Source organism: Oncorhynchus clarkii, chromosome 28, assembly GCF_045791955.1.
Source record: "Oncorhynchus clarkii lewisi isolate Uvic-CL-2024 chromosome 28, UVic_Ocla_1.0, whole genome shotgun sequence".
Taxonomy (NCBI): Eukaryota; Metazoa; Chordata; class Actinopteri; order Salmoniformes; family Salmonidae; genus Oncorhynchus; species Oncorhynchus clarkii.
The window spans coordinates 47,031,703-47,057,254 of record NC_092174.1 but is presented as its reverse complement, the minus strand read 5'-3'; the positions used below and the strand labels follow the sequence as shown (position 1 = coordinate 47,057,254).

The window sequence follows — 25,552 nt, the reverse complement described above, 5'->3', positions numbered from 1 at the left end:
TGTGTTTTAGGTTATTGTCCTACTGAAAGGTGAATTCATGACCCAGTGTCATGTGGAAAGCAGACTGAACCAGGTATTCCTCTAGAATTTTGTCTGTGCTTAACTCCATCCCATTTCTTATTTATCCTGAAAAACTCCCCAGTTCTTAACGATTACAAGCACACCCATAACATGACGCAGCCACTACTATGCTTGAACATATGGAGAGTGGTACTCAGTAATGTGTTGTATTGGATTTGCCCCAAACAACAAGTTGCATTCGGGACAAAAAGTGAATTGCTTGGACACATTTTTTTGCAGTATTACTTTAGTACCTTGGTTGCAAACAGGATGCATGTTTTGGAATACTTTTCTTTCTGTACAGACTTTCTTCTTTTCACTCTTGTCATTTAGGTTAGTGTTGTGGAGTAACTACAATGTTGTTGATCCATCCTCAGCTTTCTCCTATCACAGCCAAATCAAATTTTATTGGTCACATACACGTGTTTAGCAGATGTTATTGCAGGGGTAGCGAAATGCTTGTAAACTCTGTAACTGTTTTAAAGTCACCATTGGCATTTACCGTGAAATCCCTGAGAGGTTTCCTTCCGCTCCGGCAACTGAGTTAGGAAGGACTCCTGTATCTTTGTAATGACTGGGTGTATTGATACACCATCCAAAGTGTCATTAATAACTTCATCATGCTCAAAGGGATATTCAATGTCTTTTTTGTTCTTGTTGTTGAGATGATGAGGCAGAGATGTTTAGTAATGTAAAACTCACATCGCGTAGGGAAAATAAAGCGAAGGGAACAACTTTTACAGGCTGAAACAGGAAAACAACGTGAGGGATTAATTTAGTGGAGGTGTTGGGAGTTGTGGACTTCACTGAACATCTGGAACACTCAATAGACTTCCTATCAGTTGTGAAACTCCACTGCGTCTAGACAAGGCAGAACCCTGACCCCCCCCCCCCCCCCCCCCCCCTTGTTCTAATGGCCTCTCACGCTTTAACAGGAGCTAAATAAATTTTCCATTTCAATTTTCCTTCCTCCGATGGCTATAATGACCATACCGCCTTGGGCAACACTGTACAAGCACAGTAGGCAGTATGCGTTGGTAGCTACTAGCAGCTGCCGCCAACTGCCAACATTAGCTTTAAGGTAGGAAATCAATGGGTGTGAAGGGAGGGAAAGAATTGAAGGGGGAGGTGGGCAATTAGAAACTTTTTTTTTTTCTCTTTATAATTACCCCGTAACATTAAACAGAAATACCTATATGAAACTGTGCATTTCTTTATTGCTCTGCGTTGCAGCATAAATGTCTAGAGGTTTTATTTATTTAACACGTTGAATAGCAGGAAGGAAGGAAGGAAGGAAGGAAGGAAGGAAGGAAGGAAGGAAGGAAGGAAGGAAGGAAGCCATATATCCTTTTTTTTCTTCTTTTTAGACTGAAAGACTTTTAACATCTGAACAGAACGTTGTTGTTTTTTGTTTATTCGGACCAAATGTCCGCAAGATTTTAGTTCCAGATTGCCGAGATAAATTTAAAGTCAGATCAACTTAAAAAAAAATGTTTTTACTGTACAATGGAATTATAAAATGATATAATTACGTAGGAGACTTTGTTATTTCTTCTGTAGGTCGCGGATGTACACATGACGCGTCACTGCATAGCTGGTTCTGAATTACAGGTCTCAGTTCAGATACAGGACTCGACTCTTCCAAATAATAGGGGAAGATGTTGGTATTTCCTTAGTACTGTACGTTACTAATGCCCGTCAAAACAAATATCAATTTTTATTCATCTATCCAGATCTAACATCGCTACACCTCTTTCCTTTTGGCTAGACCACGGGGATATGGACAAGAAGCTTTCCCTCATTCTGAAACAGTTCTGATCTTATCTCAGGATAGTGTACATCGTTTCCTGTGCTTCTTCATTGGCCAGAGCCAAATAAGCCATTAGGGTCAGAACCTGACATGTATGAATGGGCTACCTCACTAAGCTAACATGGTGACAGACAGCTGCTACAGAGCAGAGCAGGGATAACGGAGATGAATAGACAGGAGCAGACAGGAGCAGACCTGCTTGTCTCGCTCCTCCCCCATCCTCCTTCTCCTCCTTCTCCTGTTCCTCCTCCTCCTACTCCTCCTGTACCTCCTCCTGTACCTCCTCCTGCTCCTCCTCCTGCTCCTCCTCCTGCTCCTCCTGTACCTCCTCCTGCTCCTCCTCCTCCTCCTGTTCCTCCCCCTGCTCCTCCTCCTCCTCCTGCTCCTCCAGCTCCTCCTCCTGTTCCTCCTCCTCCTCCTCCTCCTCTTGTTCCTCCTCCTCCCGCTCCTCCTGTACCTCCTCCTGCTCCTCCTCCTGTACCTTCTCCTCCTCCTGTTTCTCCTCCTCCTCCTGCTCCTCCTCCTGTTCCTGCCCCTCCTCTTGTTCCTTCTCCTGCTCCTCCTCCTGTACCTTCTCTTCCTCCTCCTCCTCCTGTTCCTCTTCCTCCTGCTCCTCCTGTTCCTACTCCTGCTCCTCCTCCTCCTCCTCCTGCTCCTCCTTCTGTTCCTCCTCGTCCTCCTTGTCCTCCTGTTCCTCCTCCTGCTCCTCCTCCCGTACCTCCTCCTGCTCCTCCTCCTGCTTCTCCTCCTGCTCCTTCTCCTGCTCCTCCTCCTTTTACTCCTCCTGCACCTCCTCCTCCTCCTGTTCCTCCTCCTCCTCCTCTTGCTCCTCCTCCTCCCGCTCCTCCTGTACCTCCTCCTGTTCCTCCTCCTCCTCCTGCTCCTCCTCCTGTTCCTGCTCCTCCTCCTGTTCCTTCTCCTGCTCCTCCTCCTGTACCTCCTCCTGCTCCTCCTCCTGTTCCTCTTCCTCCTGCTCCTCCTGTTCCTTCTTCTGCTCCTCCTCCTCCTCCTGTTCCTCCTCGTCCTCCTTGTCCCCCTGTTCCTCCTCCTGCTCCTCCTCCCGTACCTCCTCCTGCTCCTCCTCCTGCTTCTCCTCCTGCTCCTTCTCCTGCTCCTCCTCCTTTTACTCCTCCTGCACCTCCTCCTCCTGCTCCTGCTCCTCCTCCTCCTGCTCCTCCTCCTTTCTCCTTCTCCTGCTCCTCCTGTACCTCCTCCTGCTCCTCCTCCTCCTGTTCCTACCCCATGTCCTCCTCCTGCTCCTCCTCCTCCTGCTCCTCCTCCTTTTCCTCCTCCTCCTCCTGCTCCTCCTCCTTTTCCTCCTGCTCCTCCTCCTCCTGTTCCTCCTCCTGCTCCTCCTCCTTTCTCCTTCTCCTGCTCCTCCTGTACCTCCTCCTGCTCCTCCTCCTCCTGTTCCTACCCCATGTCCTCCTCCTGCTCCTCCTCCTCCTGCTCCTCCTCCTTTTCCTCCTCCTCCTCCTGCTCCTCCTCCTTTTCCTCCTGCTCCTCCTCCTCCTGTTCCTCCTCCTCCTTCTCCTGCTCCTCCTCCTGTTCCTCTTCCTCCTGCTCCTCCTGTTCCTCGTCCTCCTGCTCCTCCTCCTCCTTTGGCTCCTCCTCCTCCTCCTTGTCCTCCTGTTCCTCCTCCTGCTCCTCCTCCTGCTCCTCCTGCTCCTACTTTTCCTCCTCCTTCTCCTGCTCATCCTCCTGTTCCTCCTCCTTTCCCGCTCCTCTTCCTTTTCCTCCTCCTTCTCCTGTTCCTCCTCCTCCTCCTCCTTCTCCTCCTGTTCCTCCTCTTGCTCCTCCTCCTCCTGCCCCTGTACCTCCTCCTTTTCCTCCTCCTCCTTCACCTGCTCCTTTTCCTGCTCCTCCTCCTGTACCTCCTCCTGCTCCTCCTCCTCCTGTTCCTACCCCTGCTCCTCCTCCTGCTCCTCCTCCTTTTCCTACTCCTCCTCCTCCTTCTCCTCCTGCTCCTCCTCCTCCCGTTCATCCTCCTGCTCCTTCTCCTCCTGCTCCTCCTCCTGCTCCTCCACCTGCTCCTCCTCCTTTTCCTCCTCCACCTCCTGCTCCTCCTCCTGTTCCTCCTGTTCCTCCTCCTGTTCTGGATGGTCTGAGGTTTAAATACAGAGCTCGTCCCCAGCCACATATACATTCACCACCACCACCAAGGCCCTCCTGCTAAATTTGACACCTCCCTCCCTGGGCAGATAGAGAGTCATGATATTATTAATACGTAATATTATTTATCAATATATTATAGTCGCACTGTAAATGTGACAGCGTTTAAATGGGGCCAGTGGAAAAACATGCAGCACTAGACTATCAGGATCAAGGGAGAGAGAAGAATGCAATGAAACTGTCTACAGCAGTAGTCTGACAGGGTCAAGTAGTCTGACAGTGTAAAGCCAGTAGTCTGACAGGGTAAAGTAGTCTGACAGGGTAAAGTAGTCTGACAGGGTAAAGTAGTCTGACAGGGTAAAGCCAGTACTGTGACAGGGTAAAGCCAGTAGTCTGACAGGGTAAAGTAGTCTGACAGGGTAAAGTAGTCTGACAGGGTAAAGCCAGTACTGTGACAGGGTAAAGCCAGTAGTCTGACAGTGTCAAGTAGTCTGACCGGGTAAAGCCAGTAGTCTGACAGGGTAAAGTAGTCTGACCGGGTAAAGCCAGTAGTCTGACCTGGTAAAGTAGTCTGACAGGGTAAAGTAGTCTGACAGGGTAAAGCCAGTAGTCTGACAGGGTAAAGTAGTCTGACCGGGTAAAGCCAGTAGTCTGACAGGGTAAAGTAGTCTGACCGGGTCAAGCCAGTAGTCTGACAGGGTAAAGCCAGTAGTCTGACAGTCAAGCCAGTAGTCTGACAGGGTAAAGTAGTCTGACAGTTTAAAGCCAGTAGTCTGACAGGGTAAAGCCAGTAGTCTGACAGGGTAAAGCCAGTAGTCTGACAGTGTCAAGCCAGTAGTCTGACAGGGTAAAGTAGTCTGACAGGGTAAAGCCAGTAGTCTGACAGGGTAAAGTAGTCTGACAGGGTAAAGCCAGTAGTCTGACAGGGTCAAGCCAGTAGTCTGACAGGGTCAAGCCAGTAGTCTGACAGGGTCAAGTAGTCTGACAGGGTAAAGTAGTCTGACCGGGTAAAGCCAGTAGTCTGACAGGGTAAAGCCAGTAGTGTGACAGGGTAAAGCCAGTAGTCTGACAGGGTCAAGCCAGTAGTCTGAAAGGGTCAAGCCAGTACTGTGACAGGGAAAAGCCAGTAGTCTGACAGTGTCAAGTAGTCTGACCGGGTAAAGCCAGTAGTCTGACAGGGTAAAGTAGTCTGACAGGGTAAAGTAGTCTGACCGGGTAAAGCCAGTAGTCTGACCGGGTAAAGCCAGTAGTCTGACCGGGTAAAGCCAGTAGTCTGACAGGGTAAAGTAGTCTGACAGGGTAAAGTAGTCTGACCGGGTAAAGCCAGTAGTCTGACCGGGTAAAGCCAGTAGTCTGACCGGGTAAAGCCAGTAGTCTGACAGGGTAAAGCCAGTAGTCTGACAGGGTCAAGCCAGTAGTCTGACAGGGTCAAGCCAGTAGTCTGACAGGGTAAAGTAGTCTGACAGGGTAAAGCCAGTAGTCTGACAGGGTAAAGCCAGTAGTCTGACAGGGTCAAGCCAGTAGTCTGACAGGGTAAAGCCAGTAGTCTGACAGGGTAAAGCCAGTAGTCTGACAGGGTCAAGCCAGTAGTCTAACAGGGTCAAGCCAGTAGTCTGACAGGGTAAAGTAGTCTGACAGGGTAAAGCCAGTAGTCTGACCGGGTAAAGCCAGTAGTCTGACAGGGTAAAGCCAGTAGTCTGACAGGGTAAAGCCAGTACCTCACACTCAACGTCAACAAAACTAAGGAGATGATTGTGGACTTCAGGAAACAGCAGAGGGAACACCCCCCTATCCACATCGATGGAACAGTAGTGGAGAGGGTAGCAAGTTTTAAGTTCCTCGGCATACACATCACAGACAAACTGAATTGGTCCACTCACACAGACAGCATCGTGAAGAAGGCGCAGCAGCGCCTCTTCAACCTCAGGAGGCTGAAGAAATTCGGCTTGTCACCAAAAGCACTCACAAACTTCTACAGATGCACAATCGAGAGCATCCTGGCGGGCTGTATCACCGCCTGGTATGGCAACTGCACCGCCCTCAACCGTAAGGCTCTCCAGAGGGTAGTGAGGTCTGCACAACGCATCACCGGGGGCAAACTACCTGCCCTCCAGGACACCTACACCACCCGATGTCACAGGAAGGCCATAAAGATCATCAAGGACATCAACCACCCGAGCCACTGCCTGTTCACCCCGCTATCATCCAGAAGGCGAGGTCAGTACAGGTGCATCAAAGCTGGGACCGAGAGACTGAAAAACAGCTTCTATCTCAAGGCCATCAGACTGTTAAACAGCCACCACTAACACTGAGTGGCTGCTGCCAACACACTGACACTGACTCAACTCCAGCCACTTTAATAATGGGAATTGATGGGAAATGATGTAAATATATCACTAGCCACTTTAAACAATGCTACCTTATATAAATGTTACTTACCCTACATTATTCATCTCATACGCATACGTATATACTGTACTCTATATCATCGACGGTATCCTTATGTAATACATGTATCACTAGCCACTTTATACTATACTATGCCACTTTGTTTACATACTCATCTCATTTGTACATACTGTACCCGATACCATCTACTGTATCTTGCCTATGCTGCTCTGTACCATCACTCATTCATATATCCTTATGTACATATTCTTTATCCCCTTACACTGTGTACAAGACAGTAGTTTTGGAATTGTTAGTTAGATTACTTGTTATTACTGCATTGTCGGAACTAGAAGCACAAGCATTTCGCTACACTCGCATTAACATCTGCTAACCATGTGTATGTGACAAATAAAATTTGATTTGATTTGATTTGAAGCCAGTAGTCTGACAGGGTAAAGTAGTCTGACAGGGTAAAGCCAGTAGTCTGACAGGGTAAAGCCAGTAGTCTGACAGGGTCAAGCCAGTAGTCTGACAGGGTAAAGCCAGTAGTCTGACAGTGTCAAGTAGTCTGACAGGGTAAAGTAGTCAAGCCAGTAGTCTGACAGGGTCAAGCCAGTAGTCTGACAGGGTAAAGCCAGTAGTCTGACAGGGTAAAGCCAGTAGTCTGACAGGGTAAAGCCAGTAGACGTATTATTCTAGTATGGACAGCTGCTGGGCTTCCTGTTAACGTTAAACACCTCCGCCAAAAAAATAAATGTCTGAGCTGCCTTTTCGGGTTCCACCAAACATTGATGGATGTTTCTAGGCCTGTGTTCAAATCACATTTTATTGGTCACATACACACGGTTAACAGATGTTAATGGCAAAATGCTTGTGCTTCTACTTCCGACAGTGCAGTAATATCTAACAAGTAATCTAACGATACCACAACAACTACCTAATACACACAAATATAAAGGGGTGAATGAGAATATGTACATATAAATATATGGATGAGCAACGACCGAGCGGCATAGACAAGGTGCAATATATGGTATAAAATACAGTATATACATGGGATATGAGTAATATGAGATATGAATACATTATTCAAGTGATATTGATGATATATTTTGCCTTCCTGTGACATCGGCTGCTATAGGTGTCATGGAGGGCAGGTAGTTTGCCCCCGGTGATGCGTTGTGCAGACCGCACCGCACTCTGGAGAGCCTTGCGGTTGAGGGCGGAGCAGTTGCCGTACCAGGCTGTGATACAGCTCAACAGGATGCTCTCGATTGTGGCTCTGTAAAATTTTGTGAGTGTTTTTGGTGACAAGCCACATTTCTTCAGCCTACTGAGGTTGAAGAGGTGCTGTTGCACCTTCTTCACCACACCGTCTGTGTGGGTGGACCATTTCAGTTTGTCCGTGATGTGTACACCGAGGAACTTAAAACGTTCCACTTTCTCCACTGCTGTCCCTTCAATGTGGATAGTGGGATGCTCCCTCTGCTGTTTCCTGAAGTCCATGATCATCTCCTTTGTTTTGTTAATGTTGAGTGAGAGGGTTAGGGTTCCAGCCACCACACTCTGAGTGCCCTCACCTCCTCCCTGTAGGCCATCTTGTCGTTGTTGGTAATCAAGCCCACAACTATTGTGTCTTCTGCAAACTTAATGATTGAGTTGGAGGCGTGCATGGCCACGCAGTCGTGGGTGAACAGGGAGTACAGGAGGGGGCTGAGCACGCACCCCTGTGGGGCCTCAGTGTTGAGGTTCAGCGAGGTGGAGATGTTGTTTCCTATCTTCACCACCTGGGGGCGGCCCGTCAGGAAGCCCAGGACCCAGTTGCACAGGGCGTGGTCGAGACCCAGGGCCTCCAGCTTGATGATGAGTTTGGAGGGCACTATGGTGTTGAATGCTGAGCTGTAGTCAATGAACAGCATTCTTACATAGGTATTCCTCTTGTCCAGATGGGTTAGGGCAGTGTGCAGTGTGAAGGCGATTGCATCGTTTGTGGACCTATTAGGGCGGTAAGCAAATTGGAGTGGGTCTAGGGTGTTAGGTAGGGTGGAGGTGATATGATCCTTGACTAGTCTCTCAAAGCTGACAGGGTAAAGTAGTCTGACCTGGTAAAGTAGTCTGACAGGGTAAAGTAGTCTGACAGGGTAAAGCCAGTAGTCTGACAGGGTAAAGTAGTCTGACCGGGTAAAGCCAGTAGTCTGACAGGGTAAAGTAGTCTGACCGGGTCAAGCCAGTAGTCTGACAGGGTAAAGCCAGTAGTCTGACAGTCAAGCCAGTAGTCTGACAGGGTAAAGTAGTCTGACAGTTTAAAGCCAGTAGTCTGACAGGGTAAAGCCAGTAGTCTGACAGGGTAAAGCCAGTAGTCTGACAGGGTCAAGCCAGTAGTCTGAAAGGGTCAAGCCAGTACTGTGACAGGGTAAAGCCAGTAGTCTGACAGTGTCAAGTAGTCTGACCGGGTAAAGCCAGTAGTCTGACAGGGTAAAGTAGTCTGACAGGGTAAAGTAGTCTGACCGGGTAAAGCCAGTAGTCTGACCGGGTAAAGCCAGTAGTCTGACCGGGTAAAGCCAGTAGTCTGACAGGGTAAAGTATTCTGACAGGGTAAAGTAGTCTGACCGGGTAAAGCCAGTAGTCTGACCGGGTAAAGCCAGTAGTCTGACAGGGTAAAGCCAGTAGTCTGACAGGGTCAAGCCAGTAGTCTGACAGGGTCAAGCCAGTAGTCTGACAGGGTAAAGTAGTCTGACAGGGTAAAGCCAGTAGTCTGACAGGGTAAAGCCAGTAGTCTGACAGGGTCAAGCCAGTAGTCTGACAGGGTAAAGCCAGTAGTCTGACAGGGTAAAGCCAGTAGTCTGACAGGGTCAAGCCAGTAGTCTAACAGGGTCAAGCCAGTAGTCTGACAGGGTAAAGTAGTCTGACAGGGTAAAGCCAGTAGTCTGACCGGGTAAAGCCAGTAGTCTGACAGGGTAAAGCCAGTAGTCTGACAGGGTAAAGCCAGTAGTCTGACAGGGTAAAGTAGTCTGACAGGGTAAAGCCAGTAGTCTGACAGGGTAAAGCCAGTAGTCTGACAGGGTAAAGCCAGTAGTCTGACAGGGTCAAGCCAGTAGTCTGACAGGGTAAAGCCAGTAGTCTGACAGTGTCAAGTAGTCTGACAGGGTAAAGTAGTCTGACCGGGTAAAGCCAGTAGTCTGACAGGGTAAAGCCAGTAGTCTGACAGGGTAAAGCCAGTAGTCAGACAGGGTAAAGCCAGTAGTCTGACAGGGTCAAGCCAGTAGTCTGACAGGGTAAAGCCAGTAGTCTGACAGGGTCAAGCCAGTAGTCTGACAGGGTAAAGCCAGTAGTCTAACAGGGTAAAGCCAGTAGTCTGACAGGGTCAAGCCAGTAGTCTGACAGGGTCAAGCCAGTAGTCTGACAGGGTAAAGCCAGTAGTCTGACAGGGTAAAGCCAGTAGTCTGACAGGGTAAAGCCAGTAGACGTATTATTCTAGTATGGACAGCTGCTGGGCTTCCTGTTAACGTTAAACACCTCCGCCAAAAAAATAAATGTCTGAGCTGCCTTTTCGGGTTCCACCAAACATTGATGGATGTTTCTAGGCCTGTGTTCAAATCAAATCACATTTTATTGGTCACATACACACGGTTAGCAGATGTTAATGGCAAAATGCTTGTGCTTCTACTTCCGACAGTGCAGTAATATCTAACAAGTAATCTAACGATACCACAACAACTACCTAATACACACAAATCTAAAGGGGTGAATGAGAATATGTACATATAAATATATGGATGAGCAACGACCGAGCGGCATAGACAAGGTGCAATATATGGTATAAAATACAGTATATACATGGGATATGAGTAATATGAGATATGAATACATTATTCAAGTGATATTGATGATATATTTTGCCTTCCTGTGACATCGGCTGCTATAGGTGTCATGGAGGGCAGGTAGTTTGCCCCCGGTGATGCGTTGTGCAGACCGCACCGCACTCTGGAGAGCCTTGCGGTTGAGGGCGGAGCAGTTGCCGTACCAGGCTGTGATACAGCTCAACAGGATGCTCTCGATTGTGGCTCTGTAAAATTTTGTGAGTGTTTTTGGTGACAAGCCACATTTCTTCAGCCTACTGAGGTTGAAGAGGTGCTGTTGCACCTTCTTCACCACACCGTCTGTGTGGGTGGACCATTTCAGTTTGTCCGTGATGTGTACACCGAGGAACTTAAAACGTTCCACTTTCTCCACTGCTGTCCCTTCAATGTGGATAGTGGGATGCTCCCTCTGCTGTTTCCTGAAGTCCATGATCATCTCCTTTGTTTTGTTAATGTTGAGTGAGAGGGTTAGGGTTAGGGTTCCAGCCACCACACTCTGAGTGCCCTCACCTCCTCCCTGTAGGCTATCTTGTCGTTGTTGGTAATCAAGCCCACAACTATTGTGTCTTCTGCAAACTTAATGATTGAGTTGGAGGCGTGCATGGCCACGCAGTCGTGGGTGAACAGGGAGTACAGGAGGGGGCTGAGCACGCACCCCTGTGGGGCCTCAGTGTTGAGGTTCAGCGAGGTGGAGATGTTGTTTCCTATCTTCACCACCTGGGGGCGGCCCGTCAGGAAGCCCAGGACCCAGTTGCACAGGGCGTGGTCGAGACCCAGGGCCTCCAGCTTGATGATGAGTTTGGAGGGCACTATGGTGTTGAATGCTGAGCTGTAGTCAATGAACAGCATGCTTACATAGGTATTCCTCTTGTCCAGATGGGTTAGGGCAGTGTGCAGTGTGAAGGCGATTGCATCGTTTGTGGACCTATTAGGGCGGTAAGCAAATTGGAGTGGGTCTAGGGTGTTAGGTAGGGTGGAGGTGATATGATCCTTGACTAGTCTCTCAAAGCACTTCATGATGACAGAAGTGAGTGCTACAGGGCGATAGTCATTTAGTTCAATTATCTTTGCCTTCTTGGGTACAGGAACAATGGTAGCCATCTTGAAGCATGTGGGGACTGCAGACTGGGATAGGGAGTGATTGAATATGTCCATAAACACACCAGCCAGCTGGTCTGTGCATGCTCTGAGGACGCGGCTTGGGATGCCGTCTGGGACAGCAGCCTTGCGAGGGTTAACACGTTTAAATGTCTTACTCACATCAGCCACAGATTAGGGGGGGGGGGGGGGCGCAGTTCTTGTTAGCGAGCCGTGACGGTGGCACTGTATTATCCTCAAAGCGGGCCAAGATGGTGTTTAGTTTGTCTGGAAGCAAGACGTTGATGTCTGTGACGTGGCCGGTTTAGTTAGTTATAAGACCATCTGCCTCTGAAGTCAGATTGTCTTTCAAAGGCCATCAGAACAACTGAACCTCCATCAGTGTGATATTCAACACCTAAATACTCTGCTAAGGAATTGACAAAACACACATACACACAGCTCTAAATTGATTTGTCATTATTCTAGATTAGTCTGTAGTCTCCAGTCACAAGGTGATTATGTGTTTTCCTTGGCACCGGAACAAAGGCATTATCAGCCCTGTATAATTTTGTGCATTATCAGCCGTGGATAATTGTGTGTGTTATCAGCCGTGGGTTATTTTGTGCATTATCCGCTGTGGGTCATTTCATGCGTTATCAGCCGTGGGTTATTTTGTGCATTATCAGCCATGGATAATTTTGTGTGTTATCAGCCGTGGGTTATTTTGTGCATTATCAGCCGTGGATAATTTTGTGTGTTATCAGCAGTGGGTTATTTTGTGCATTATCAGCCGTGGATAATTTCATGCGTTATCAGCCGTGGGTTATTTTGTGCATTATCAGCCGTGGATAATTTTGTGCGTTATCAGCCGTGGATAATTTTGTGTGTTATCAGCCATGGATAATTTTGTGTGTTATCAGCCGTGGGTTATGTTGTGCATTATCAGACGTGGATAATTTTGTGTGTTATCAGCAGTGGGTTATTTTGTGCATTATCAGCCGTGGATAATTTTGTGTGTTATCACCCGTGGGTTATTTTATTTTATTTTTTGAATTTTACCCCTTTTTCTCCCCAATTTTGTGGTATCCAATTGTTGTAGCTACTACTATCTTGTCTCATCGCTACAACTCCCGTACGGGCTCGGGAGAGACGAAGGCTGAATGTCATGCGTCGTCCGATACACAACCCAACCAGCCGTACTGCTTCTTAACACAGCGCGCATCCAACCCGGAAGCCAGCCGCACCAATGCGCCGGAGGAAACACCGTGCACCTGGCCACCTTGGTTAGCGTACGCAGGAGTCGCTGGGGCGCGATGAGACAAGGACACCCATACCGACCAAGCCCTCCCTAACCCGGGCGATGCTAGGCCAATTGTGCGTCGCCCCACGGACCTCCCGGTCGCGGCCGGTTACGACAGAGCCTGGGTGCGAACCCAGGGACTCTGATGACACAGCTGGCGCTGCAGTACAGCGCCCTTAACCACTGCGCCACCCGGGAGGCCCTGGCCGTGGATAATTTTGTGTGTCATCAGCCGTGGGTCATTTTGTGCATTATCAGCCGTGGGTCATTTTGTGCATTATTGGCTGTGGGTTATTTTGTGCGTCATCAGCCGTGGGTCATTTTGCACAATTGGCCGTGGGTCATTTCATGCGTTATCAGCCGTGGGTTATTTTGTGCATTATCAGCCATGGATAATTTTGTGTGTTATCAGCCGTGGGTTATTTTGTGCGGTATCAGCCGTGGATAATTTTGTGTGTTATCAGCCGTGGGTTATTTTGTGCGGTATCAGCCGTGGGTCATTTTGTGCATTATTGGCTGTGGGTTATTTTGTGCGTTATCAGCCGTGGGTCATTTTGCACAATTTGCCGTGGGTCATTTTGTGCGTTATCAGCCGTGGGTCATTTTGTGCATTATTGGCCGTGGGTTATTTTGTGTGTTATCAGCCGTGGGTCATTTTGTGCGTTATCAGCCGTGGGTCATTTTGTGCATTATCAGCAGTGGGTTATTTTGTGCGTTATCAGCCGTGGGTCATTTTGTGCGTTATCAGCCGTGGGTCATTTTGTGCGTTATCAGCCGTGGGTCATTTTGTGCATTATCAGCAGTGGGTTATTTTGTGCATTATCCGCTGTGGGTCATTTTCGCTATGAGGTGAATAGAAAATAATGGAATACCTGGAAATGTGTCTTTAAGCACTCAATGGTACTCAGGAATACTTCAAACTAGTAGTTACACACAATGGTACTCAGGAATACTTCAAACTAGTAGTTACACACAATGGTACTCAGGAATACTTCAAACTAGTAGTTACACACAATGGTACTCAGGAATACTTCAAACTAGTAGTTACACACAATGGTACTCAGGAATACTTCAAACTAGTAGTGAAAGTAGCTAAATCCAGTGTCTAAATCAACCAAGTGCTATATCTGCTCTTATAAATGCTGTTAATCTGTACCTGCTTTTATGAAATGCTGTTAATCTGTACCTGTTTTTATGAAATGCTGTTAATCTGTACCTGCTATTATGATATGCTCTTAATCTGTACCTGATTTTATGATATGCTCTTAATCTGTACCTGCTCTTATAAATGCTGTTAGTCTGTACCTGCTCTTATGAAACGCTGTTAATCTGTACCTGATCTTATGAAATGCTGTTAGTCTGTACCTGCTCTTATGAAATGCTGTTAGTCTGTACCTGCTCTTATGAAATGCTGTTAATCTGTACCTGCTCTTATAAATGCTGTTAGTCTGTACCTGACCTTATGAAACGCTGTTAGTCTGTACCTGACCTTATGAAATGCTCTTGTGATTTTGTTCAGGTTCAACGTGGGAGAAATCTATACGTCAGATTGGCTTCGAAAGGTAAGGCAATTCAAACATACTGTAAATACAAACCTACAGTACACTATACATAATATAGACTTAACAAACTAAGTTATTATTATACACCCTAATATTATAGAGATATTGTAGATGTAGAATACAGGGCTTTCAGGAAGTATTCACACCCAGTCACGCCAAACACACTGACCAACCCAAAACACAGGGCAAACGATCCAGAGAACAAAACCACATCCACAATCGACAGAGAACACAAAATAATCCCGCACACACCTAAGCGGGCCTAACAGGCTTAAATAGACCAAAAATCAAGAAACACAAAAGGAACAGGTGCAACTAATAAGACTAAACTAACAGAATTAGTTCCTGTCAAGACAGCAGCTACTCTTCCTGGGGTTTATTATGGACCCCCATTAGTTCCTGCCAAGACAGCAGCTACTCTTCCTGGGGTTTATTATGGACCCCCATTAGTTTCTGCCATGGCAGCAGCTACTCTTCCTGGGGTTTATTATGGATCCCCATTAGTTCCTGTCAAGTCAGCAGCTACTTTTCCTGGGGTTTATCATGGATCCCCATTAGTTACTGTCAAGACAGCAGCTACTCTTCCTGAGGATTATTATGGATCCCCATTAGTTCCTGCCAAGGCAGCAGCTACTCTTCCAGGGGTTTATTATGGATCCCCATTAGTTCCTGCCAAGGCAGAAGCTACTCTTCCTGGGGTTTATTATGGATCCCCATTAGTTCTGCCAAGGCAGCAGCTACTCTTCCTGGGGTTTATTATGGATCCCCATTAGTTCCTGCCAAGGCAGCAGCTACTCTTCCTGGGTTTTATTATGGATCCCCATTAGTTCCTGCCAAGGCAGCAGCTACTCTTCCTGGGGTTTATTATGGATCACCATTAGTTCCTGTCAAGGCAGCAGCTACTCTTCCAGGGGTTTATTATGGATCCCCATTAGTTCTGTCAAGGCAGCAGCTACTCTTCCTGGGGTTTATTATGGATCCCCATTAGTTCTGCCAAGGCAGCAACTACTCTACCTGGGGTTTATTATGGATCCCCATTAGTTCCTGCCAAGGCAGCAGCTACTCTTCCTGGGGTTTATTATGGATCACCATTAGTTCCTGTCAAGGCAGCAGCTACTCTTCCAGGGGTTTATTATGGATCCCCATTAGTTCTGTCAAGGCAGCAGCTACTCTTCCTGGGGTTTATTATGGATCCCCATTAGTTCTGCCAAGGCAGCAACTACTCTACCTGGGGGTTTATTATGGATCCCCATTAGTTCTGTCAAGGCAGCAGCTACTCTTCCTGGGGTTTATTATGGATCCCCATTAGTTCTGCCAAGGCAGCAGCTACTCTTCCTGGGGTTTATTATGGATCCCCATTAGTTCCAGTCAAGGCAGCAGCTCCCATAGTCTGTTCTGGACTTGGGGACTGTGAAGAGACCTCTTGTGGCATGTCTTGTGGGGTAGTCATGGGTGTCTGAACTGTGTGCCAGTAGTTTAGACAGACAGCTTGGTGCATTCAACATGTCAATACCTCTCACAAATAAAAGTAGTGATGAAGTTAATCTCTCCTCCACTTTCAGCCAGGAGAGATTGACATGCACATTATTAATATTAGCTCTCTGTGTACATCCATGGGCCAGCCGTGATGCTCTGTTCTGAGCCAATTGTTATTATCCTAAGTCCTTCTTTGTGGCACCTGACCACACAACTGGACAGTAGTCCAGGTGTGACAAAACTAGGACCTGTAGGACCTACCTTGTTGATAGTGTTGTTAAGAAGGTAGAAACTAGGGCCTGTAGGACCTGCCTTGTTGATAGTGTTGTTAAGAAGGTAGAAACTAGGGCCTGTAGGACCTGCCTTGTTGATAGCGTTGTTAAGAAGGTAGAAACTAGGGCCTGTAGGACCTGCCTTGTTGATAGTGTTGTTAAGAAGGTAGAAACTAGGGCCTGTAGGACCTGCCTTGTTGATAGTGTTGTTAAGAAGGTAGAAACTAGGGCCTGTAGGACATGCCTTGTTGATAGTGTTGTTAAGAAGGTAGAGCAGCACTTTATTATGGACAGACTTCTCCCATCTTAGCTACTGTTCTATCAATATGCTTTGACCATGACAGTTTACAATCCAGGGTTATTCCAAGCAGTTTAGTCACCTCAACTTGCACAATGTCCACATTATCTATTAGAAGATTTATTTGAGGTTTAGGGTTCAGTAAACGATTTGTCCCATAGAAATTCCCACACTTCTCGTTTTATTCTGGGTGATACAAGTGAACGATCTCACACGTATTTCTTCTCCATTCCGTGTATTCAGTGGCGGCTGGTGTGCCTTTAAATCTGAGGAATGTGTTTGATACCGTTCCATTTGATTCCAGCCGAACCATTATAATGAGTCCACCCTCCCGTTTTTCCAGCCACTAGCCACCACAGATTGAGTTTGGAGGCTTGCATACAGTCCACTTCCCAAATATCTTTAAGTAGCGCGAGCCGGGTTCTCCAATATGTACCAATACACACCACTGAATGTAATGTATACGTGTGGCCATAGATCTGACATAGGCTATATGTCCCAAACGGCACCCTATTCCCTTCATAGTGCACTACTTCTGACAAGGTCCGATTGGGTTCTGGTCGTGCTATATGTAGGGAATTGAGTGCCATTTGGGACGCAACCCTAGGTTTCTAAAGACTCTTGATGGTTCTGACCTGTACTTCTCAACTTGGGGTTTCAGTTAATGCATGTTAAACCTCATTAGGTCTGGCAGTCTGTCAACAAGCCCTATCTGATGCATGTTAAACCTCATTATGTCTGGCAGTCTGTCAACAAGCCCTATCTGATGCATGTTAAACCTCATTATGTCTAGCAGTCTGTCAACAAGCCCTATCTGATATATGTTAAACCTCATTATGTCTGGCAGTCTGTCAACAAGCCCTATCTGATGCATGTTAAACCTCATTATGTCTGGCAGTCTGTCAACAAGCCCTATCTGATGCATGTTAAACCTCATTGTGTCTGGCAGTCTGTCAACAAGCCCTATCTGATGCTAACCTCATAACGTCTCTCACAGCCTTTACTGCTCAGCCCAGTGCCCCTGTCTATCTGTACTCACACACACACGCTCACACACGCTCACACACACACACACACACACACACACACACACACACACTTTAGATTAGAGTAGTGACAAAAGGAGTTGGCTGCATTTGGACATTCCTGTACCACAGATAATTAGATCCCAGAGAGGTGAGTGAGTGTGTTCTCCTATTGATGCCTTTACTCCTACCATGTCTGCTGTCTGGGTAAGGCCTGTCTGTCTGTCTGGCCTGTCTGGTCTGTCTGTCTGTCTGTCTGTCTGTCTGTCTGGATAAGGCCTGTCTGTCTGTCTGGATAAGGCCTGTCTGTCTGTCTGGATAAGGCCTGTCTGTCTGTCTGGATAAGGCCTGTCTGTCTGTCTGTCTGGATAAGGCCTGTCTGTCTGTCTGTCTGGATAAGGCCTGTCTGTCTGTCTGGATAAGGCCTGTCTGTCTGTCTGGATAAGGCCTGTCTGTCTGTCTGGATAAGGCCTGTCTGTCTGTCTGGGTAAGGCCTGTCTGTCTGTCTGGATAAGGCCTGTCTGTCTGTCTGTCTGGATAAGGCCTGTCTGTCTGTCTGGGTAAGGCCTGTCTGTCTGTCTGGGTAAGGCCTGTCTGTCTGTCTGGATAAGGCCTGTCTGTCTGTCTGGATAAGGCCTGTCTGTCTGTCTGGGTAAGGCCTGTCTGTCTGTCTGGATAAGGCCTGTCTGTCTGTCTGGATAAGGCCTGTCTGTCTGTCTGGATAAGGCATGTCTGTCTGTCTGGATAAGGCCTGTCTGTCTGTCTGGATAAGGCCTGTCTGTCTGTCTGGATAAGGCCTGCCTGTCTGTCTGGATAAGGCCTGTCTGTCTGTCTGGATAAGGCCTGTCTGTCTGTCTGGATAAGGCCTGTCTGTCTGTCTGGATAAGGCCTGTCTGTCTGGATAAGGCCTGTCTGTCTGTCAGTATAAGGCCTGTCTGTCTGTCTGGATAAGGCCTGTCTGTCTGGATAAGGCCTGTCTGTCTGTCTGGCCTGTCTGGTCTGTCTGTCTGTCTGTCTGTCTGTCTGTCTGTCTAAAGCCTCTCTTAGGTAATTCCTGTTTGTGTCTGTCTGGATAAGGCCTGTCTGTCTGTCTGGATAAGGCCTGTCTGTCTGTCTGGATAAGGCCTGTCTGTCTGTCTGGATAAGGCCTGTTTGTCTGTCTGTCTGGATAAGGCCTGTCTGTCTGTCTGCATAAGGCCTGTCTGTCTGTCTGCATAAGGCATGTCTGTCGGTCTGTCTGTCAGTATAAGGCCTGTCTGTCTGTCTGGATAAGGCCTGTCTGTCTGTCTGCATAAGGCCTGTCTGTCTGTCTGCATAAAGCCTGTCTATATGTCTGTCTGTCTGTCTGTCTGTCTGTCTGTCTGGATAAGGCCTGTCTGTTTGCATAAGGCCTGGCTGTTTGCATGTCTGTTTGTCTGGATAATGGCTGGATAATGCCTGTCTGTCTGTCTGTCTGTGTAAGGCATGTCTGTCTGTGTGGATAAGGCCTGTCTGTCTGTATTAGGCTTGTCTGTCTAGAAAGGTAGGAACCTAGGAAGAAACCTAGAGAGGACCCAGGCTCTGAGGGGTGGCCAGTCCTCTTCTGGCTGTGCCAGGTGCAGAGTATAACAGTACATGGCCAAGATGTTGAAATGTTCATAAATGACCAGCATGGTCAAATAATAATAATCACAGTAGTTGCACAGGATGCAACAGGACAGCACCTCTGGAGTAAATGTCAGTTGGCTTTTCATAGCCAATCATTCAGAGTTAGAGACAGCAGGTGCGATAGAGAGAGAGAGTCCAAAACAGCAGTTCCGTTACAAGGTGGCACGTCCGGTAAACAGGTCAGGGTTCCATAGCCGCAGGCAGAACAGTTGAAACTGAAGCAGCAGCATGACCAGGTGCACTGGGGACAGCAAGGAGTCATCATGCCAGGTAGTCCTGAGGCATGGTCCTAGGGCTCAGGTCCTCCGAGAGAAGAGAGAGAGAAAGAGAGGGAGAAAGAGAGAGAGAAAGAGAGAAAAGAGAGAGAGATGGGGGAGAAAGAGGTGTGAGGTCTGAACGAGTGATAGGGGAGAAAGAGGTGTGAGGTCTGAACGAGTGATAGGGGAGAAAGAGGTGTGAGGTCTGAACGAGTGATGGGGGAGAAAGAGGTGTGAGATCTGAATGAGTGATGGGGAGAAAGAGGAGTGAATGGACAGAGAAAGAGGTGTGAGATCTGAATGAGTGATGTGGGAGAAAGAGGTGTGAGATCTGAATGAGTGATGGGGGAGAAAGAGGTGTGAGATCTGAATGAGTGATGGGGAGAAAGAGGAGTGAATGGACAGAGAAAGAGGTGTGAGATCTGAATGAGTGATGTGGGAGAAAGAGGTGTGAGATCTGAATGAGTGATGGGGGAGAAAGAGGTGTGAGATCTGAATGAGTGATGGGGAGAAAGAGGAGTGAAAGGACAGAGAAAGAGGTGTGAGATCTGAATGAGTGATGGGGGAGAAAGAGGTGTGGGATCTGAATGAGTGATGGGGAGAAGGAGGTGTGAGATCTGAATGAGTGATGGGGGAGAAAGAGGTGTGAGATCTGAATGAGTGATGGGGGAGAAAGAGGTGTGAGGTCTGAACGAGTGATAGGGGAGAAAGAGGTGTGAGGTCTGAACGAGTGATAGGGGAGAAAGAGGTGTGAGATCTGAATGAGTGATGGGGAGAAAGAGGAGTGAATGGACGGAGAAAGAGGTGTGAGATCTGAATGAGTGATGGGGAGAAAGAGGAGTGAATGGACGGAGAAAGAGGTGTGAGATCTGAATGAGTGATGTGGGAGAAAGAGGTGTGAGATCTGAATGAGTGATGGGGGAGAAAGAGGAGTGAATGGACAGAGAAAGAGGTGTGAGATCTGAAAAGCATATTATGAACACATCCGGTCAGAATGACAGTGGGTTGCCGGCTGGCTAATGTGGATCCCAGCTGTACAGACAGACAGTAGCAGAATGTGCAGGACAGGTGTTGATGATATTAACAGCTGAACATCTGGACCCAGATTAATCCTACATCTGGACCCAGATTAATCCTATATATTGACCCAGATTAACCCTATATATTGACCCAGATTAACCCTACATATTGACCCGGATTAACCCTACATCTGGACCCAGATTAACCCTACATCTTGACCCAGATTAACCCTACATATTGACCCAGATTAACACTACATATTGACCCAGATTAACCCTACATATTGACCCAGATTAACCCTACGTATTGACCCAGATTAACACTACATATTGACCCAGATTAACACTACATTTTGACCCAGATTAACCCTACAGCTTGACCCAGATTAACCCTACATCTGGACCCAGATTAACCCTACATGTTGACCCAGATTAACCCTACATCTGGACCCTGATTAACACTACAAATTGACCCAGATTAACACTGCATATGGACCCAGATTAACACTACATGTTGACCCAGATTAACCCTACATCTGGACCCTGATTAACACTACATATTGACCCAGATTAACCCTACATCTGGACCCAGATTAACACTACATGTTGACCCAGATTAACACTACATGTTGACACAGATTAACACTATATCTGGACCCAGATTAACACTACATGTTGACCCAGATTAACCCTACATATTGACCCAGATTAACCCTACATCTTGACCCAGATTAACCCTACATCTTGACCCAGATTAACCCTACGTCTGGACCCAGATTAACCCTACATATTGACCCAGATTAACCCTACACCTGGACCCAGATTAACACTCCATATTGACCCAGATTAACCCTACACCTGGACCCAGATTGGAGAAACGAACCAAGCTATCATAAGTGCTTTATATAGGCCTATTATGCATATTGTAGAAACAAATATAATATTCTATAATTGTGGTACAACAAAGGTCAACTATTCTGAACACTACATGTTGACCCAGATTAACACTATATCTTGACCCAGATTAACACTACATGTTGACCCAGATTAACCCTACATCTGGACCAAGATTAACACTACATGTTGACCCAGATTAACACTACATCTGGACCCAGATTAACACTACATGTTGACCCAGATTAACCCTACACCTGGACCCAGATTAACACTACATGTTGACCCAGATTAACCCTACATCTGGACCCAGATTAACACTACATATTGACCCAGATTAACACTACACCTGGACTCAAAATGATGTTGAATGAATAGGCTTCTGTGGATTCAGTAGAGTCTGTGTCCAGGAAACAGACCCTAAATGAATTTTATAGATCCTTAATGTGTGCGTGTACAGATGTAAATGTGTTGCATGTCAGTAGTTTTCAGTTGCCTTTTCAACAGGAAGGTCTCACCACTGCTGGTACAATATAAATACTCTCTTTTAACAGGAGAGGAAAAAATAAAAGTGAAAGTTGTTGGCTTGACTTGGTGTTGTTGGACCAGAGTTTTTCTTTCCGTTTCTTTCATCCATTTGTGATGAACAGAGCTTCAAAACAATAACATCTTCCATCTAGTGGAAACAAAGACCGTGTCCCGAGTGGCACCCTATTCCTTATATAAAGCCCTACTTTTCACCAGGGCCCTACGTAGTGCACAGGATAGAGAAAAGGGAGAATACCTTTTGAGACTCACCCATAGGAGTCTTGATTAGATTAGGCTTTTCTACAGGAGCCAAGAGTTTAGACTGTATTTTATTTGAGTGAGCATTTTCCATAGTGTTTGATTAGCACTCTGTTTTTTAAACTTTGTTAACTTTAACGAGGCGACTATCCACTGAGGGCCAAGTTTAGGACGAGGTTTGGTATTTGCTTTCACTGACCTTTGAGGGTGTTTGGGCACTTATTCACATCTCAGCATAACACCCAAACATTCGTTTTGCATTAGCCTCGTACGCAGGTTCACATTCCTTCATTAGCCTCAGACCCAGGCTCACATTCCTTCATTAGCCTCAGACCCAGCCTCACATTCCTTCATTAGCCTTTATACCCAGGCTCACATTCCTTCATTAGCCTTTATACCCAGGCTCACATTCCTTCATTAGCCTTTATACCCAGGCTCACATTCCTTCATTAGCCTTTATACCCAGGCTCACATTCCTTCATTAGCCTCAGACCCAGGCTCACATTCCTTCATTAACCTCGTACGCAGGTTCACATTCCTTCATTAGCCTCAGACCCAGGCTCACATTCCTTCATTAGCCTCAGACCCAGCCTCACATTCCTTCATTAGTCTCAGACCCAGGCTCACATTCCTTCATTAGCCTCAGACCCAGGCTCACATTCCTTCATTAGTCTCAGACCCAGGCTCACATTCCTTCATTAGTCTCAGACCCAGCCTCACATTCCTTCATTAGCCTCAGACCCAGGCTCACATTCCTTCATTAGCCTCAGACCCAGGCTCACATTCCTTCATTAGCCTCAGACCCAGGCTCACATTCCTTCATTAGCCTCAGACCCAGGCTCACATTCCTCCATTAGCCTCAGACCCAGCCTCACATTCCTTCATTACCTCAGACCCAGGCTCACATTCCTTCATTAGTCTCAGACCCAGCCTCACATTCCTTCATTAGCCTCAGACCCAGGCTCACATTCCTTCATTAGCCTTTATACCCAGGCTCACATTCCTCCATTAGTCTCAGACCCAGGCTCACATTCCTTCATTAGTCTCAGACCCAGGTTCACATTCCTCCATTAGCCTCAGACCCAGCCTCACATTCCTTCATTAGTCTCAGACCCAGACTCACATTCCTTCATTAGCCTCAGACCCAGGTTCACATTCCTCCATTAGCATTTATACCCAGGCTCACATTCCTCCATTAGCCTTTATACCCAGGCTCACATTCCTCCATTAGTCTCAGACACAGGCTCACATTCCTCCATTAGCCTTTATACCCAGGCTCACATTCCTTCATTAGCCTTTATACCCAGGCTCACATTCCTTCATTAGCCTTTATACCCAGGCTCACATTCCTCCATTAGTCTCAGACCCAGGCTCACATTCCTTCATTAGTCTCAGACCCAGGCTCACATTCCTCCATTAGTCTCAGACCCAGGTTCACATTCCTTCATTAGTCTCAGACCCAGGTTCACATTCCTTCATTAGCCTTTATACCCAGCCTCACATTCCTCCATTAGCCTTTATATCCAGGCTCACATTCCTTCATTAGCCTCAGACCCAGGTTCACATTCCTTCATTACCTCAGACCCAGACTCACATTCCTTCATTAGCCTCAGACCCAGGCTCACATTCCTTCATTAGCCTTTATACCCAGGCTCACATTCCTCCATTAGCCTCAGACCCAGGCTCACATTCCTCCATTAGCCTTTATACCCAGGCTCACATTCCTCCATTAGTCTCAGACCCAGGCTCACATTCCTCCATTAGTCTCAGACCCAGGCTCACATTCCTCCATTAGTCTCAGACACAGACTCACATTCCTCCATTAGCCTTTATACCCAGGCTCACATTCCTTCATTAGCCTTTATACCCAGGCTCACATTCCTTCATTAGCCTTTATACCCAGGCTCACATTCCTCCATTAGTCTCAGACCCAGGCTCACATTCCTTCATTAGTCTCAGACCCAGGCTCACATTCCTTCATTAGCCTCAGACCCAGGCTCACATTCCTTCATTACCTCAGACCCAGACTCACATTCCTTCATTAGCCTCAGACCCAGGCTCACATTCCTTCATTAGCCTTTATACCCAGGCTCACATTCCTCCATTAGCCTCAGACCCAGGCTCACATTCCTCCATTAGCCTTTATACCCAGGCTCACATTCCTCCATTAGTCTCAGACCCAGGCTCACATTCCTCCATTAGTCTCAGACCCAGGCTCACATTCCTTCATTAGTCTCAGACCCAGGTTCACATTCCTTCATTAGCCTTTATACCCAGCCTCACATTCCTCCATTAGCCTTTATACCCAGGCTCACATTCCTTCATTAGCCTTTATAACCAGGCTCACATTCCTTCATTAGCCTCAGACCCAGGTTCACATTCCTCCATTAGTCTCAGACCCAGGCTCACATTCCTTCATTAGCCTCAGACCCAGGTTCACATTCCTTCATTACCTCAGGCCCAGACTCACATTCCTTCATTAGTCTCAGACCCAGGCTCACATTCCTTCATTAGCCTCAGACCCAGGTTCACATTCCTTCATTACCTCAGACCCAGACTCACATTCCTTCATTACCTCAGACCCAGACTCACATTCCTTCATTAGCCTCAGACCCAGGTTCACATTCCTTCATTACCTCAGACCCAGACTCACATTCCTTCATTAGCCTCAGACCCAGGCTCACATTCCTTCATTAGCCTTTATACCCAGGCTCACATTCCTCCATTAGCCTCAGACCCAGGCTCACATTCCTCCATTAGCCTTTATACCCAGGCTCACATTCCTCCATTAGCCTCAGACCCAGCCTCACATTCCTCCATTAGCCTCAGACCCAGGCTCACATTCCTTCTTTACCTCAGACCCATGCTCACATTCCTCCATTAGCCTCAGACCCAGGCTCACATTCCTCCATTAGCCTCAGACCCAGGCTCACATTCCTCCATTAGCCTCAGACCCAGCCTCACATTCCTACCGTTGGATACCCCAACGAGACTACGTTGACATTTACTCTGCAAAGCTGTGTGACAACGACCTTTGCAACAGCTTTACTAATTCTACTCAGAACCCAGCGCGAAGAAAGAGATAACAACATGTTTTTAGAAGGAAAATGAATGATATGTTCCCATTGATTCTTGTAGAATACAACTTATTAATGCCTCATGAGCTTAGTTTAACTGTCGTACCCCACCACAACTCACAATACAAGCTTGTTTTATAACAATATTTGTAAACAAAGTACATTTAAACAAACACTATAGCCTGGGTAGGACTGGACCATTAATCAATCAATTAAATGTATTTATATAGCCCTTCTTCAGACCTGTCCTCTCGTCTAGAATTACTGGACTGGGCTGGACCATTAGAGACCAGACCTGTCCTCTCGTCTAGAATTACTGGACTGGGCTGGACCATTAGAGACCAGACCTGTCCTCTAGTCTAGAATTACTGGACTGGACCATTAGAGACCAGACCTGTCCTCTCGTCTAGAATTACTGGACTGGGCTGGACCATTAGAGACCAGACCTGTCCTCTCGTCTAGAATTACTGGACTGGGCTGGACCATTAGAGACCAGACCTGTCCTCTCGTCTAGAATTACTGGACTGGGCCATTAGAGACCAGACCTGTCCTCTCGTCTAGAATTACTGGACTGGGCCATTAGAGACCAGACCTGTCCTCTCGTCTAGAATTACTGGACTGGACTG

General features: G+C 47.2%; 1 protein-coding gene across 1 annotated transcript in view; it reads left to right on the top strand.

The window, feature by feature from the left end:
• Positions 1 to 25,552, top strand: part of LOC139387576 (piezo-type mechanosensitive ion channel component 2) — a 291,891-nt gene that overhangs the window by 45,591 nt on the left and 220,748 nt on the right. Inside the window, exon 4 of the mRNA XM_071133907.1 lies at positions 14,133 to 14,175. Coding sequence (XP_070990008.1) covers positions 14,133 to 14,175 — 43 coding nt within the window. The remainder of the gene's footprint in view (positions 1 to 14,132; positions 14,176 to 25,552) is intronic.